Genomic DNA, 17897 nt, shown 5'->3' with positions numbered 1-17897 from the left:
CACTTTTTATGCCTGATTAAATCACGTTTAATCTGACATAGCTGACAAAAATCTAGGACGCAACTTTAACTTTTCATAAAAAATGTTGTCAAGAGGTATTGTTAGTTTTAGATTTTGAAGGATTTTAACACATTTTCAAACTGTTTGAAGTTGTGAACTTTAATAGTTTTTAAAAGTTAATTTTGGTAGGATACGATTCGTCAAAATTTTCAAGAATGGGTGATATATGTATGTGTGTGTATGTGTGTGCGTGTGTGTTCAGGTTGGGGGGGGGTTTAAATGGTGCACAAAGGCAGATCACACACACAGTGTACACCAACACACAACATGGGGTAAAAACTAACAAAAACTTAAAAGTTGAATTGTGTTATTACAGGAATATATAATATTTATATTTATATATATACATATTTATATACACACATATATAAATATCTATATATATAGCTTGGATTTTTTGCACTGCATGAAGTTCACTGGTATGCATGAATTTATGCACTGTATGGTATTTTTCTTTTTTTTTTTCTCTTTTTTTGTCATTTTCTGACGTCCCTCGTCCGATTGGTTTCTTGAAGAGCGGGTCATGTGAGCTGTGTGGTCTTATGTTTGAGTCACGCTCACGTCCACAGGCAGCCGTTAGTCAATTAGTCCGTCTGTTCGGGCACAAAAAAAGGCTCACAGCCCTCCTCTGTTATCAGTTTGCCACCCTCCATGTCCATCGTTCTCCTCTTCTTCTTCGTCCTCCTCCTTCATCGTCTTCAGCACGCGGTGAATAAATTCCTCTCTCTCAGAATGCATTATTCAATTCTGCCTCTGCCAACTGTTAAAAGCAGGAGGTTTTAAAAGGGTCTGTGTGTGTGTGTGCGTGTGTGTGTGTGCGTGTGATATGAGACATTAAAACCTATCTTAAGGGTTCTGGATGTCTTACGCTGTAGTCTGTGTGTACCTGCGAGCGTGTAAGTGTGTGTGTTCATATATCTGAGAGAGAGACAGAGAGCTAAAAGAAGGGATAGCCTGCACTGAGGGATTCCAGTCTCGACCCTCTTTCCTGGGTCAAAGTGTAGCTGAGTACAGCAGTCAGTCCTGGATAATAGTTGATGAAACTGTTGTTGGTGTATCCTTTAAAAAAAAAAAAAACAGTCTTTCCACTGTTCTGTTTTTCTGAAATCGTGTTACTGGGAGGAGTTGTATTGGGATGGAGAGGAGGGCAGGCGGTCAGCTGCTCGCTCCTTCGGTTGTTTGGTGAAGTTGGTGGAAGTGGAGGGGGTGATTGGCTAACTGGTCGTGGGGGAGGGGGGGGTAGATAGGTAGGTTGGTAGGTAGATACGTAGACCGGACGTAGACTGGACGCCGCTGCCCATCACAAGAGCTCGTACTGCCGTAGGTGCATCCTCTGTATGATGTCGCGACAGTCATTGAAGACGCGGCGGATGTTTTCTGTGTCGACCGCGCAGGTGAAGTGGGGGTAACAGTAATGTCGTCCGTCCCCGCTGGCTGTGCTGATCCTCTGAAAAAGACCCAACAGTTCAGTCAAGTTAGTGTTGTAGATCAGCGCTACACAACCTTTTTTGTCTGATCTACCACCACAGATGAACTCAACACCCTTTTATCACCTGTCATTTTATAAATGTGTTCTTTTGAACACAATTTAAGCTGTACGTTATTTTACATGTTTAATTATATAAAAAGGGCTTTGTTATAATGTTTTCTTACAACTCAAGTGTCAGTGTTAAAGTCAGTTTGGTAAAGTTTTACTTGTCAGAAGCTGGACAATTGAGCCATTTATCGATTATTTTAAGCTAACTATTTAAACCATTTATCCATTATGTTTGGTTAGCAATTTCAAGCATTATTGCATTACTTTTAGCAAAATATGTCAATATGTCCATGAAAATCAGCCATTAAACAGCCCTACAAGGATGAAACGAATAAAGCTCAACAGGAAATTGTCAGAATAGGTCTTTGTTTATCGCAGCTTATGTTACCTATACTGTTTAACCAAACCAGTAAAATCATAAAAAATATTAAATTCAAACAGGTAAAACATAAGCTTTGTACATACCAGAAACTCATCACGAATGAAGTACTTTGCCCTTGTGACACGGGGATCTTCACCTGGCTCTGGTATCGCTGTTGTAGAAGAAGAAATCCAGTCACAATAACAATAATTCAACATCACTCCTCCTGCTGAACAGGCCACATCAACTTAAGAAACAAAAATGTGTAAAACTGCCAAGGATGACAATTACTTAATAAAATATTGTAACCAAAATGATCTGCCATGACTGTGTTTGTATCAAAAAAGAAAAACATTTTCTCTTCTTGTAAATACAGCCCTTCAGTTGCATTGTGGGCAGTTAGCTCACTCCGCTCACACACTGCGGTCTTTGTCACATGGGGCACATTGTTCATTCAGAGGCTTTGATTGGTCACAAGTTAGGGAAGGGGTCAATACACCATGCCTCAACCTTCTGGTGAATTCAAAACAAAACAATAAAAACTAATTTCCATATCTCTATGTAACATAATTATTCATGGTGGAAACACATGGTGATTTATACTCATTTCTGACAACTCAATGTCATATTTTTGGGGGATTTCTGAGTGCAAGTCAAGCTGCCAAAGCCAGGTGACTTAAAAGATAAAAAAGTAAAAAATCAGACAAGCTATTTTTCAACAGCTTGGATGTTACTTTAGCTTTGACCATTGTGTCCATCAGTGATAAAGAAATTACACTCGCTAAAGTGATTACTGACATTTGGGAAAACAGCAGCATCACTATGGTGAAGTATAACAAGGCAGGAAACACAAGCTGATGTTTAGGCAGACTGTCTAAACTAAAATCAAATGCACCCAGAATGTCAGTAATAAATCCTCATTGCCAAGAGAAACTCTGGGTGCACAGCTACAGATATTACGGTAGGTCACAGCTGAACCTGAAGTTGATCTGTGAACTGTGACAAATGTTCAGAACGTACACTTTAGGTAATAAATTTACCGTTTTCTCTGCCATATAAGTTTGACTTGAAAATAAGTTTGTTTAAAGCCTGGATGACTGTGAATGTGCCCATAACAACCGTTATGTATTGGACACCCACAGATATCAGTGTCAGCCTCTTACCATCATCAGGTGTAGTGTAGCGTGCGAACTCCGGGAAGTACTCCTCGATTTTAGATTTCCCTGCCAAAACCTTCTCAGCGAGCAGGTCCTGTTTGTTCAGGAAGAGGATTACCGAAATGGTCCGTAGCCACCTGTGGAGGGAAATGAAGAACGAGTTCAGTGCCAGATTTCTTTGGACTTTTTCGTTTATGAACCGAAATACATTACAGGTCTGATGCTGGAGACTTCCCACTTTTTAATAGGCTCTGGCTGAAGAACAAGGGAATAATTTATTGTGTGGAGTTCTGGGCTGAAAAGGTATTAGAGTTCAGAGGTAAGACCTATGGAAGGACCCTGCATCCAATTAGAGATGAAATGGTATGAAAATGTCATATCGTGATTACAGTGGTTTTCATGATCATCGTGGTATTCATAAATGTATTGTAAATGTTCAAAAACTACTGATACGGACACTGAAATTTCAGCCAGTCTTCTATTGAAAACCTCTAAACAACTTGAAATGGCATCATGTCCTTTGAGATGTCAGTGTTTTCCCTGACTCAAAACAAACCCATGTCGCTGCTTCAACTGCGTCTGGGAGACTGTAGCTAACTTTGGATGATGCTGGGCAAAGTCCGGCAGTCAAACACGGTTATTATGATCATTCAAATTTCAAACGGAAATGCTAATCATCACAAATTTTACCATGGTTTATTACGAAATCAGTAATCGTTTCATCCCGATATGAAAACTGTTTTCTCCCACTGTGTGTGGACAGTAACTAGCACTGAGATGATACTGTGCTACTAAGGTTGCATGTAAACTGAACCAAAAAGTATCAACCTGTAAAAGAAATATATGTTTGCAGTCTATCTAAAGAGACGGAAATAAACAACCATCACAGCTCTGGGGATTTCTCAACCTCATCATATGGGGACTTCAACTGTGCTTACACATGTGTGGGTATGCCACAGACGTGTCTGTATCAGAAAATCCACTTGAGTTTGTCATAAACAGTCACACTGAATGCTGAAGTGACAATAATCAGTTTGGAAAACAAACAACATCAAACACAGCAGCAAAAAACAAACAGCAATTCTGTCTTTATAACTGCATTCGTTTCTACATTTCATCTGTTGTTCTTGTTACAGACTGTAGAAGTTTAAACCACTTCCATATAAAGACCAACTGGATGCAACGCGCACCACTTATTTTATATATGGGACACGGGTGATTCGCTTTGCAGGACACTGTGGGATAGCAGACAACATCAAGGCAAAAAAAAGCTGAAGAATTTCAACTTTTGAAAAATAAATTTTTAGTTGGTGCAGTGATGGGTCAAGAAGTTTATAATCTTCACCAGCTTTTGACACGTCTGTGAAAGAGACGATTATTATTGTAGTCAATAGGATTCTATTTTGTAAGCTCCTTGATTACTGGATAACTTAAGACTGGATGACACAAAGTCACATAAACTGGAGAAAAACGTTGTAGGTTCATTTTTTACACAATATTTAATTAGTAATTTGTTTGTTTGTTGACACAGCAATGAGAAATAAGTGACAGAGGCCAGGTCTTCACTGAGTTAAACTCAACAAAGATTTGATTTTCTTAAAAAATGACAATTAATTTAATAGTTGACAACTAATTCATTAATTGACTAAACGCCGCAGCTCTAACGTCATCACAAGCTTCATGAACAGAATAAAACCTACTTGCATATTTTATATTTTACCAGCAGGAGAACATAAGTGTATAATTTTGATAACCTGCTCAACTTGTTTGTTCTTCGTCAGCCACTAGGTTATAGGACACAGCGCAGGCGGGTGTAGACACTGGAACTCTAATGGTGTTTAAAGTGAAAGGAAATGTAGGGTTGTTTCATCCTGTTAAGTTCAGGTGCAATTAAAGATACAGGTTTGTTTGTCTGTTGATGTTTATGTACTATAGCTACTCTTTTATGCATGTTCTAAATGCCTTTTTTTTCCTTCCTTTTCTCCTTCCCACCTTGAGATAAACTGTATTTAAATTGGTCACAGAAAAGAAGAAATCAGGTGAAAAAAGTGACGCCAGTTTCATGTTTGATGAAAACTCATGGTGTCGATGCTGACCTGTTGTTCCAAATGTTCTTGAAAAGGTTGAGGGCTTCCTGTAGTCTGTTGGTCTGATTGTCTTCTCTGATCACCATGTTGTAGCTGCTACTCGCCACCACGAAGATGATAGCCGTCACATCTGTGCCAGAGAGCAAAGTCAACACACCAAAGATGAATAAAAATACCCAACACTCGTGCACCATAACTTACATCTGGATTTAAATACACACAAAGACACGCATCTGGGAAAGATAGAGAACAAATGACTGGACACAAATAAATAATAAAATACTGATTTAGTCAATGATCGCTTGTCTCTGATTATATAGGTCTGACTCACAAACATCTTACCGTTAAAACACTGGATCCATTTTCGACGTTCATCCCTCTGACCGCCAACATCAAACATACTGCGAGACAGAGGAAATTAAAAGTTTAATTTACATTGTGAAATACGGGCAAAGACTTAAATACTGAAACAGCTGACAGGATCAAATGACAGAAGGAAAACAGATATGAATTCATGAGGTTTGTTGTCTAATATTGGGCTACAACTAGCGAATATTTTCATTATTGATTTATCAATTGATTATTTTCACAAGCACAAAAACTCAAAAACTCTTCCAGGAAAGCAGCAACCTCTTACATTTACAAATCTGAAACCAGCAAATGTTTGACATTTTTGCTTGAAAAGAATTAAGCATTTATCAAAATAGTTGGCAATTTTTTTCAACTGACTAATTGACTTATCGTTGCAGCTCTAATTCAATATAAAAGAAAAATCAGACTACATTAAATGTGATTAAGGGAACTCAAAATGCTTACTGTCTTATGAAACAAATCATATTTTAATTTAATGTAATTTCTAGAAAATGTGAGTTTCCCCTTTTCTTTCAGCTACTTCTGACTTTGTGGTAACTCACTGGAAATTGACTTTGTCTATTTGAAATCTTGTCTCGAAGATCCCAGATGTCAGTACTCTGCATCTCAACAGGTCCTGGGACACAGAGAAGGAATAGGAGGGTGTCAACGAAAACATGGAGCAGAGGACAGATGCTGGCAGCGTGCTTCAAGATACATAACATTGTAAGTATTTGTGTGTTGAACGCCTCACCTGATCAGTGGGTGTGTAGTCATTCTGCCTGACCACCTCAATCCTGTCTAAGAAGCTGCAACAAGAACAGAAAAATAGAGCCAGTTAGAGCCTAATGAGATAATAATGACGATATAATAACACAATAAAATAATAATATTGTATGCACATAATATCAGAGTAAAACATGTCAACATTTCCACCAGTCACCCTCATCAAAATGCAACTTAGCAATCCGTTTACCAGTTGTAAAAGCAACCATGCATTTTTAAAATCCTGCCATACTGACTAACCTATTACACTGTGCTTATGTATGGTGAGAAAAGCACGACCACCTAAAGTTACACACATTCAAACACACACACAGGTACATCCCAGCGCATTAGCTGGAGCAGGAAAAAGATGGAGGATGTTGTTCCCTGCACATCCACCAGGGGGCATGAGCTTTAATTTACAGTGAGATCAGAGGCAGCCAGTCTGAGTCACCAGCAGCCGTTTGCTCTGTCAGACCAGAGGAGCCTCGTCAATGGAGCTGCTGTAGTAGTACTTGCACAGGAGGAGAAGGGTGTGTGTGTGTGTGTGTGTGTGTGTGCATGTGTGTGCGTGCGTGCGTGGGCGGGTATGCAGGCCTACGGTGTTCAGATTTGCAGAGCGCCTACCCAAATGCATGCTAATTGTTCCGATGAAGTGGCCTACATTACTGCTGCTGTTGAAGGTGTGTGTGAGCTGCCCTGATGTTTTCACCATGACTGTATCAGGGTCACCTGCTGGAGGTGCCTGCTCCGCTGCAACAAGTCAGGACTCAAAACAAGCCTAAAGAGCAACAACTGAGACTTCTACATGTCAAGGAAACAAGACAAAATGTCTCTCATGTGCCCCAGTCTGAAGAAGAGCCTGACTAAACGTCCCTCCTCATGTACAGCATGTGTGCTGTTGTCCCGTTATTCATGTGAAAATGGGACGAATGCAAAGACAGTTTTATACATCCTGGCAGTGTTCTCAGATATACTGAAAAAACATTAAGTAGGAAGAAGAGCAGGAGTTGCTGACAGTGGAAAGAGGAGTGGGCTGAACTCAACGCTGCTACACTGGGAGGAATTTGGTGATTATCTTTAAGCTAAAGCGGCAACTATCGCATGTGTCCCACTAGCCCGCATCCATCAGACACAAGTACTGCAGGTTTTCCCACCACAATTCCTCCTACGGGTGAAACAACACAGACTACAGAAGCAAGGCATCTACTACAGCTATAACTGACAGTGTACTGAAAAAGACTGAAGTAACATTTTGTGTACAGCTAACAGCAGGACACTGATGTCTAGAGTTAATACCATTCACTACAATCATGTTGTTAGATTCATCCTATCAATAATTGGCTCATTTTAAATACTCAAATATCTGCAGAGAAAGCTGTTACAAAAAAGTTTGAAAAATTCAGTTTGGTCAAAATTCATCACGTCCCAAAATGTTACTATAGGAAGCCCCAAAATACAATACAATACAATTTCACTAACTATAATTTTTAAAATACAAATCTGCACACCACACAAATTAAGACACAGAAACATTAACAATAACAAGGTAAAACAACAAACAACTGTTACTGGTATGTAAAATACCTGCCTGATTGTATTTTGAATTTCATCACGGTCAGAAGTGACATTTCAACAACAGTTTGGGGGTAAACAGGAACATAAAGTACGCAGTACACTGTACATTAAGGCCAAGGTGGGTTGTTGAGTTACATTTATTTACTTGCTTTATCTATTTCAAATTCATTTTTCTGATTGGTTTATTTAGGAATCGCTGACTGAGTCATACTGACTGTTATGGTATCATCCAATAAAAAAACAGTAATGAAACACAACATCCCTAAAAGTCTCTTGAGGTTACAAAACAATTAAACTGATAGGAAAGCAGAAAAAACACAACACTGTTTATTTTTTCGGAATTGTTTCTACTTTTTTCTGTGTTTTTATGGTAATTGCTAGAAAATTTAACATTTCTAAGACAAGTAAAAGACTCTTTGGTTCAACCACTCACAGCTGGCAGATATATCCAACCAGGAACCATGGGGTTTTAAGTAAAGTTCTCAAAAGTATTTCAGTATCAATACTGTTATATATCATGCAATACAATATCCTTTAATTAGAGTATTGAAAATAATAAATCTATTTTTTTAAAAATATCTAAGTGCTCACTCAAGACCTCAGTTATGCTCAGTCTTTATTGTCATGCCTGAAAGTTGTCTTTCAGCAAAACCAAACTGTTCAGTGACTTTTTCTGTACCAGCACTGTGTGCAGATTTTTAATCTAAGACAAGAAAAGAAAAACAATTATCCTACTTTGGGTGCCTGGGCCATTTTATCCCCCTTTTGCCATAGAATTGAAAGAAGCATCAACTACCAATTCTTATACTAGTATTGAATTTGAGATTAAATTTTTGGTATTGTGAAAACTGTAAGTAATTTTTACTATGAGTATTTTTTTTAAATGAAATTTGATACTAAGCTAATAAAAATAAACGGTGAATAAAACAAATTAATAGCAAGATGTATCAAGGCTACGACTGCATGATTAATTGAAATAGAATCAAAATCACAATATGGCCAAGTGCAATATGGGTACAGTTTCTTGACAAAGGAAATATGTGTGACAAACAGCATTATAATGAAGTACTGTAGCGCTGCAGAGATGCCCTGGCCTACAAATGTTGTTCTCCAGATGTAATAAAACACATTTGTTTGGTACAGAGCACAACAAATGTCCCTCATCGTGATTTTAATAGATTTTGTCAGTAAAAATGGAAATTATGATGCAAAAAAGACTATTCCCACTAAATGTGAATCAATGCAATATCATCTGTTTCGCCATATCATGCACCCCTTCCCTCTACTAATTGATTTTCTTGGTAAACCTTAAAGATTGCAAACCTCTGTTTCCATGTGGTGGCTGGTAACCTGCAAACGTGGCTGCTAACGTAGACAAACATATTAACTTCCCGCCCTGTCTGATTCCTGCGTGGATGTCTGTTTTGACTGATCGTCTGCCTGCCGTTCTTACAACTAGAAAGGCAAGACGCTTGCTAGTAGCTGCCTCTCAGGGCAGAGGTATGTAACCCCCTCTGAGATAACTAGGAATGTGGCGGGCAGGGGTGAAATGTGACAGGAGGGCTGCAGGTAACATACTGAGAGGAACTGGACAGACGGACGGACAGAGAAAAGAGACACTAAGTCGGGAAGACGAGAGAGAAACAGAAGAGGACAGACAGTTTGGGGGGAACACACAGACGCCCATGTGCTCCACACAAATGCACACTGACACAGATATTCAAATAAAACACACGGAGACAATTAAGCAGCCAACCAGTCTGGTACTGTGGGCTCTCTGCAGGGGCCGAGCGGCTCAGCTGTTCCCACACCACAGAGCCTCCGCTGTGCCAGCACAGCCAGAGCCCTCAGTGGACAACTGTTCAACCGGGCTGCCCTGTTACTGCCCCGTATCCACAGCTCAGAGACCCTACGAGCTCGCGTCTAACTTCATCCTCCCATAACATCCCCACACATAAATAACCTGGATGTGACAGAATCTGAAAGCTCTAATGATGACAGAGTTAACATGGCTGCCACCGACATCTGCCGAGGAGGCCAAACTCATGTTTATCTACAGCTCTGGTCTGAGGCGTCGACACGCCCAGGACAAACACACTGCTCAATTTTTAGCAGTTCTCCCTATTAATAGGAGAAGTGCCAATAATAACTGTGCCGACTAAGTTGAACTAAATAATAGTGGCTGCCCCAGTAACAGAGAGGTCTGCGGTGTTATGTATAACCTGTCAGGGTTATTCTGGGGTGGCAGACAGGCTGACTTAAACTCTGGGAATACACACAGCACTCTGGTCTGGTGAGCGAAAATAACCCAGTATTTACAAGAAAAGATAAAGGACATTTTTAACTTTTTGCTGTACTTTTTATAACTTTCGTGTCATCTTTGCAGGCTTTCGGCTACAAACAATTGTGGGTGGTTTAATGTAAAACATGCAAAAAAACAAACACATATATACTTAAGGCATAATGTGCAACATTTTTCCAAAAACAATGTATAGTCTGAAATAAATAAAATTCCTTTCAATTATCATGTATGACCCACTAGAAGTGTGTGGTGTTGTTTGTATCTGCCGTATTTTCTTATTTTCTCATTATTTTGCTGTGCTCAGGACACTTCACCTACGCAAAAGTTCAAGATTTTAGACTAAACAATCTGACAAAACCTACTGATTGTACCTTTACATCTTTTCTGTTAAGTATATATTTATTTAATTCTATTGCTATATAAACATAACAACAATGAATACTTTTAAATCAAATTTTAGTACAATTTAGAGAAAATACACCAGTTTAGACTTGAAGAAAAAAAATGTGGGGCCGCACCTAACAATTGATCTGATTTTTGATTAGTCTGACGATTATTTTAAGGACAAATAAATTAATCGTTTAGTCTTAAAATGTCCAAAAAAAAAAAGTGAAAAATGCTTATCACAGTTTCTCAGAATCAGCTTCAAATTGACAACCAATAGTCCAAAACCCAGTGAATCTTCAATTAGTATCATAGTTGATGAAGAATGAAGAAGAAACTGGAACCAGAAAATTTTGACATTGACATTTATCAAAATTACTTATTTTATTTTGATAGACATATCAATTGACTAATTGTTGCAGCTCTAAAAATTTGTTCAAGCCAAAAGTAACTAAAAATCTTACTTTACAATTTTCAAAAATAGAGGCTACAAAATGGACTTCTACAGTTGTCTTCTTATCTTTTTATTTATTTAAAATCTTGAAATAAAAGCTTCTTGAATAGCGTGCTCTAAAAACATTCCCACTGTCAAAAACAGCCACATGTTTAAACTATACATCTACTTTACACACACAAAATCAAAATTAAAAGAGGAATTTCTGTGCTGAAACAAGCAGTCAACATCTAAACAGCAGCAGCAGCAGCAGCAAGCAAATATGAGTTTCTTTCCCTACAATCAACAATCAAACTCAATCTTCCCATGCTGGAAGGGCACGCGAGGCTGCAGCATCAACAGCGGCGCACCGGCCCATCAAAGCTGATAATGCTCCCATAATGCATTCATCTCGTTAAAGTGGCAGTATTAGGACAAAGGATTACCCAGATTATAAGCTAGTATACTTCTTCAGCTCTACACGGGATTAGGCCACTCTGAGCTGTACAGCGATGTTGACTCGTCTGGCCTGCACATGACATACAGCTGGACTGGAAAATATCTGCTTCATTTACTCAGATTTAAAAAAAAAACTTTATAAACTATATAAATAAGATAATGTGAGGTTGAAGAGGAGTATTTTAAGTTACAGTACTAATAGCCATGATGTCATTTAATATTCACTTTGTGTACATTAAAGAAAATGTTCTCTCCTCTATTTAGAAACAGACTGCATTTACCATAAAAACTACAAATTAACTGAAAAAATGAACTGAACATTTACTTTAAGTGTGTTTCTTAACAGGATTTATATACATACAACATCTGGGGACCTTTGTCCTGCATCCTAGCAGCTGATCGGTGTTGTGACACACACACACACACACACAAACACACAGACATACACACACACACACCACACACACGAGCGGGCCGCAGGATTACGTACCTAAAAAGTGCCTCTTTCTTTCCACATCTGCCAAACTCCATTTACATCTCTCAGATTTTTGAAAAGTTCAACTAGTATTTTATTCTTCCTTCAAAAGAGCATTAAAATCATTTAATATTTCTGTCAAGCTGAGAAGAAGTAAAATGGGCTAAAAAACTGCAATTGTTCAAAATAAATTGTAATAAAGCAACAGGTAGGAGGGGAAAACAGAAACAAAATATAGAAACTCCTTATATATGTGATGAGTCATTATTAAATTTAAAAGGTTGATTATTAATGTTAGAATAGAATAGTGACAGAAAATACTTTATTGTCCACTCTTAGCATGCAAAAGGCAGAAACTTGTTTTGCTCACATGTGCAAAAAAAGCTATTTAAAAACAATGACATTAAAACACAGCATATCACTTCCAAACAGGACACATTAAAAATACATTTACACAGAAACATGATAGGAGCTACATTAAGAGGAGCAAAAAGCACTTGATGATGAAGACTGAGGTTTAACTGAGTCGAGGTTACTACATCCTACTAATAATAATTACTAATAGTTACTAATAGCTAGGGATGTTAATGATTAATCATTAAATGATTAATCACTGTTAAGAATTTAACCGATTTAAAGTGCATTAATCAATAATTAATCAATAGTATAGAAATGTCAGTAATTGTACCTCAATTGGCAATGTTTTGTCTGGCAGAGGCATTTGTTGAGCAAGGAAACTTAAGCTTCAACTTGAAATGAGAAAAATAAATCTTATCAATTATTAATGACTAATCAAGTGTTAGTGTTTTTAACTATCAGTTAAGGAAAAACGCACAAAATGTACAACCCTGCTAATAGTCTAATTGTTTGATATAGAGTTAAAAGTACATGATATTTTATAAGTACATTAATTTCATATAGCCCTAAAAAGAGCAGCTCTCACTAAAACTTTCTCAATATTCACCATTAAAGTTCACCATTATCATGAAGTATTCAAGCCAAATTGCAGAAGTGAGAAATGCAAAACAGTTTCCAGTTTTAAGTAGTGCAAAACTGACTTTCAAAACACTCGATTTTTGCCATTTCAGGACACCGAAATCAATCTGTGCACGAGAGCAAAGTGGAGCTTCACAAGCCTCCGAAACAACAAGTCGAGTCAGAAAACGGTCTTGGCGCTTTCCTCGAGGGGGGAGAAAAGATCGTGCACGGCCCGCCGAGCGGAACGATTCGAGGGGGCTTTACTGCTTCTTTGTACGTTCAACGCTTTTTCACATTGAGAGCCGACCAAACCAAAGGCTTCACCAGCCGATCCTTAATCAAACACATGCACACACACACACACACACACCACATCCAGAGAGAGGGAGAGAGAAAGAGGAGGAAAGAAAAGAGAGAGAAGGCTGTGTCTGACATTACAGCGCTGCTCCAAAAATAGCTCCCTGGCGCCCTGGCCTCCAGCTTGGTTGTCATGGCGACAGAACCACAGGCACTATAAATAGACAATCGGCTCCAAATCTTGTGCGACTGGAGTGAGGCCAGAAAGAGGGAGAGAGACAGACAAGGGAGAGAAGAAGAAGAAGAAGAAGAAGAAGAAGAAGAAGAAGAAGAAGAAGAAGAGAGAGAGAAAGAAAATAAAGAACACAAACGAAAGACAGAACAGAAAAGGAAGAAAAGAATGACAGAAAAGGGGGAGAGAAACAGAGCGATACAGAGAGAGAAATGCAGGGAATGGAGTGGGACAGAGAGAGCGCGGAGGAAGAAGTGCGAGAAAGAAGAAAAAAAAGGAACAAAGAACAAATTAAAGAAGTTAAGAATTAACAAAAGAACGGAACAAAAAACGAACAAAGCAGCAACCCAAAGACTTAAGAGAGGAAAGTGAGAAAGACAGAATTGAATTAAAGATGAAGACAGGAAGGAAGAAACAAACAAACATGAAACAAAGAAACGCTCAACCGAAAAGAACCAAAAGAAAGAGCACATTAAGAAAATCAAGAATTAATTATAAAAGAGTGAAAGACCGAATGAAAATTCAGAGACAGGACAAAAATAAGCAAAAGACATCATATGAATGGAAAGAAAAGAGACAAAAATGTAAAATTATGAACTTAAGAATTAACAAAAATAACAAGACCAAGAGAAAAGTAAAAAAAGTAAAAAAAAAAAAAAAAAAGATAATGACAAAAATAATAATAAATCAAAATAAACATCAGACTAGAGCTGCACTTCTGCACGCCATTCTTTTTGTTGTCAAATAATCTGTTGATGTTGATTAATCAACGAGTTGTTTGCTCTAGAAAATGTCAGGGAAAAAAAGCAAAAAAAAATAGCAATCACTGTTTCCCAAAACCAAAGGGACGTCCTCAAATGTCTTGTTTTGTCCACAAACCAAAGATATTCGGTTAAAAAAAATACTCTGTCTGGTTAATCAATTATCAAAAATAGTTGGCAAATAATTTAATAGTTGATAACTAATCAATTAATCGTTGCAGCTCTATACCAAAGGAAATAAAAGAAACAGAGTGACTAATTAAAAACTTAAAAAAAAAAAAAAAAAAAATACAAGACCAAGTGAAAAGTCAGAGGAAAAATAGAAAGAAAACAGAAACAGAAAGAGAAAAGGGAAGAACATAAAACCAAAGAACATAAAACCAGCAATGTTAATGATTTATCATTAATCAATCAATTGCCGTTAAAATTTAAAAATTGAAATGTATTAATTGATAATTAATCAGTAGTCTAGAAATGGCTGACATTGTTTTGTCTGGCGGAGCCAGTTTTGAATAAGAGGAAAAATTATAGATAAATAGATGGATGAAAAAATTGAGAAAACAAATGTGCGTTTTGTCTCTTATTAACTTCTAATTGATTATAATCAATTGTTTTTCTTTTTCAACTATTCATTATTGCTACATAAGAACAAAAGAAAAAAAACTAAAGATTAAGAACTTAATTTAAAAAAAACACAAAAGCACAGGAAAATTAAGGTAAGAAATAAAAAAAACATTAAAAAAAGAGAAAAACAGGGAAGAATAAAGAAAAATAGGCAAACAGTGAAAGAAACAGACAAATAAAGAAAGAACAGAAAAGCAAAGATTAAGAAAAGAGTAAACGTAGCACTGGGAACACTGGCCTGTTTAACAGCAGCTGAACATTGGGAGCGGCACAATCACTGAATACACACAGCAGCATTCAGAAAATCACAATACAGTGAGATTGCAGCTGCAGCAGCAGCAGCAGCAGCAGCAGACATCTCCCAATGAGCTGCCTTAAACACTGTCAAATGTACCTGAGTCATGCTACACATGAGCACAGAGAGCGCACGTTCAACATCTGCTGCTCACACACATCTAAACATATTCACATCCTCAACACACTAAGTACTGACACTACCCCCCCCCCCCAAAAAAAAATCTGTTTGTCTTCACCCGTCCCTCATTCTCCCCCTCACTCCCTCTCTCCTCGCGGTGAGTCAGAGACTCAATCTGAGCCATTTTCTGTCCCTGCAGAAACACCACTTCACATCACAGAGAGAGAGACAGAGGGGGGAGGAAGGAGAGAGGGGGGAGGAGAAGGAGGAGGCTCATGGGAGGATGCCTGAGAAGTAAATCAGGGGGACTCCGGCACATGACGGCACATTATCGCTGGGACAAGATTTCAGAGAATCGACAGATGATAAACACGGCGGCGGGTAACGCTCGGCTGGTATCACAGCCAGGCGACATGTAACGCAAACACACAAAGTTACTGAACGTATGGAGATGTTCGCTCGCTTTCATCCTCTCATCTTCATGCTGTCTCTGTATGAAAACTTGGTCCAAGGCCTGAAAAGCACAATCATGAACGTGCTGTGAGCTCCTACAGCTTGTTTTTTGCCATTTAATCAATTATTTTTCAATCAATTAATTATTTACTTACAATATAGCGCAAAACATACATTAAAAGTTTCTGAGCTCTTAAATTAACTTATTTTCTCCATCCAAAATCCAAATGTGTATTGGAGTAGCTGAACCCAATGACTGTTATGCTTTTCGGGGTTTTTTTTGGCTGTTATTAGGCCAACCAAAAAATACAAAAGGGACGCAGGGTGAAACTGAACCCAGACCACTGCCAAAGACTATGTTTTTCTCAGCCTATAATTTTATTCGCTAATAAAAGGTCTGACCTCCCGATTTTGGCCAATTCTGATTTTCTTTCCTTCTGAGAACTATAATTGACAACAAACGCAAACATTTTTGTTACTTTTTTGTGAAAAATTTAATTTTATGCTCATAATAAAACACTGACTATTAAATAATGTTCACATTTTTTTTTTCAAAAAGTGCTCCAAGCTACTGCGTTGTCCTCTTTTCTCTCTCCCTCTCCATCTTTTCCTCTTTCCCATCTTTCTTCTCTCCTCTTCTCTTACGTCTTTTCTCATATCTCCTTGCCCTCTATAGTCATGTCCTTTCTTCCATTTCTCCCTCTCTTTAACTCTTCTCTGTATTCTGTTCCTGATGTCTATCGCTCTTGATGCAGACGACATGCTACCGTATGTGTGTGTGACTGTGATCAGCACCACTGAATATGGCTGTGATGTTATTGTCTCTGTTGCTGTGATATGAACCATCCTGCAGAGCATGCGTGTAAATGTGACCTGCACATATCTGACGCTGACTGGCCTGTCACCAGTTATGAACCATCAAGCTGAAAACCAGCCAATTCCAATCACTGGTTTGGTGCATTTTTAGATTTTTGGTTTGTCTGGTACAGCACAGGCTGGATTAGTCAAAAACAAATACTTTTCTCTGGTTATTTTACAGTTTTACATATATGAGAATACAATACTGACATATCATTCTCTTATCAGTTCATATGGCAAACATTTAGCAAACAGTTGCTTATTTACACATGACGCAGACGTAGAGCAACATTAGCATTCATTTGGTGTCATGTTTTTGGACACCTGATAGATGTTAAGTCCAATATTTATTCTCCTTTTAGCTCTGTTTTTGGTCTCCAACTCCTGAAGTAAGTATCTGTGTCAACAAGTTGGAACCAGATTGTAACCAACTGAATACCGCTCGCCACACCAAGCGTGTTGGAGAATATACAACAGCTGTGAAACAGTCTAAGGTAACAAATACACGATGACTCTTATTTTCAGGTGATTATACACTAAATAAAACATACTTTTGAATATTAGATTCCATTTCTGCCACATTCTGCCTATACATTTCCTAAGTCCTACACACAGGACCTTTAATAAATCAAAGCATGTAAGGCTGACTGGGTAGGACATTACTAAAATTCACATCTGCTAGAAAGTGAGTAGCAGTGAGGTTTCCAGCTCACAACAAGAAGTATTTCTTTATATAATCAAGAGAAATAATAAATGGCGCTGGCACCTTAAATGTGTCACTTACTTTTAGCATACCACAGGCCAACAGTTCAAAGGGCAAAAAGGACATGTTGCATTTGTTTTTATCACAGCTCTGTGAACAGGCTCCTTTCATAAAGCTTTGTTCGCCATCTCCAAATACATAATTGTCTGTAACTAGTCAGCAGTGTCCCATGATTGCCTGCTTTCACACGTTTCTCTTGGCCATGTCATTTATTTTCTTTGTTTATGCCACATTCCACCCACAACTATATTTAGTTTTCATTTAAAGGAATAGTTTAGCATTTTATGACATGTGTTTGCTAGCTTTCTTACAGAGAGATGGATGAAAAGATTGACGCCACTCTCATGTCCGTACAGTAAACGGTGTATGAAGTTGCAGCCAAAACCTGGTTAGCTTAGCTTCCCACAAAGACTGAAAACAGGGTGAAACAGCTAGCCTAGCTCTGTCCAGAGGTAACAAAATCTGCCTACCCGCACCTCTCAAGCTCCACTTAACACATTAATTATATTTGTTAAATTTTTTACAAAATCCAAAGCGTAAAAACACTGATTGGTTGGTGCTACTGGA

The 17897-nt window shown here is 38.1% G+C and overlaps 1 protein-coding gene across 1 annotated transcript in view; it reads right to left on the bottom strand.

Moving 5' to 3' along the window:
• Positions 1–267: 267 nt before the first annotated feature.
• LOC146331970 (guanine nucleotide-binding protein G(s) subunit alpha-like) overlaps positions 268–17897 on the bottom strand; it is a 40230-nt gene continuing 22600 nt past the window's right edge. Inside the window, exons 6-12 of the mRNA XM_084737539.1 lie at positions 6308–6362; positions 6117–6190; positions 5545–5603; positions 5212–5332; positions 3122–3252; positions 2063–2130; positions 268–1507 (exon numbers count right to left, since the gene is read on the bottom strand). Of these exons, the coding sequence (XP_084593665.1) occupies positions 1361–1507; positions 2063–2130; positions 3122–3252; positions 5212–5332; positions 5545–5603; positions 6117–6190; positions 6308–6362 (655 nt within the window). The 3' untranslated portion in view covers positions 268–1360. The remainder of the gene's footprint in view (positions 1508–2062; positions 2131–3121; positions 3253–5211; positions 5333–5544; positions 5604–6116; positions 6191–6307; positions 6363–17897) is intronic.

The sequence above is a fragment of the Lutjanus erythropterus genome, chromosome 2 (assembly GCF_056507025.1).
Source record: "Lutjanus erythropterus isolate fLutEry1 chromosome 2, fLutEry1.hap2, whole genome shotgun sequence".
In the NCBI taxonomy this organism is placed as follows: domain Eukaryota; kingdom Metazoa; phylum Chordata; class Actinopteri; order Lutjaniformes; family Lutjanidae; genus Lutjanus; species Lutjanus erythropterus.
Note: the sequence above shows the minus strand (reverse complement) of the source record. Positions and strands in the feature narration are given on the sequence as shown.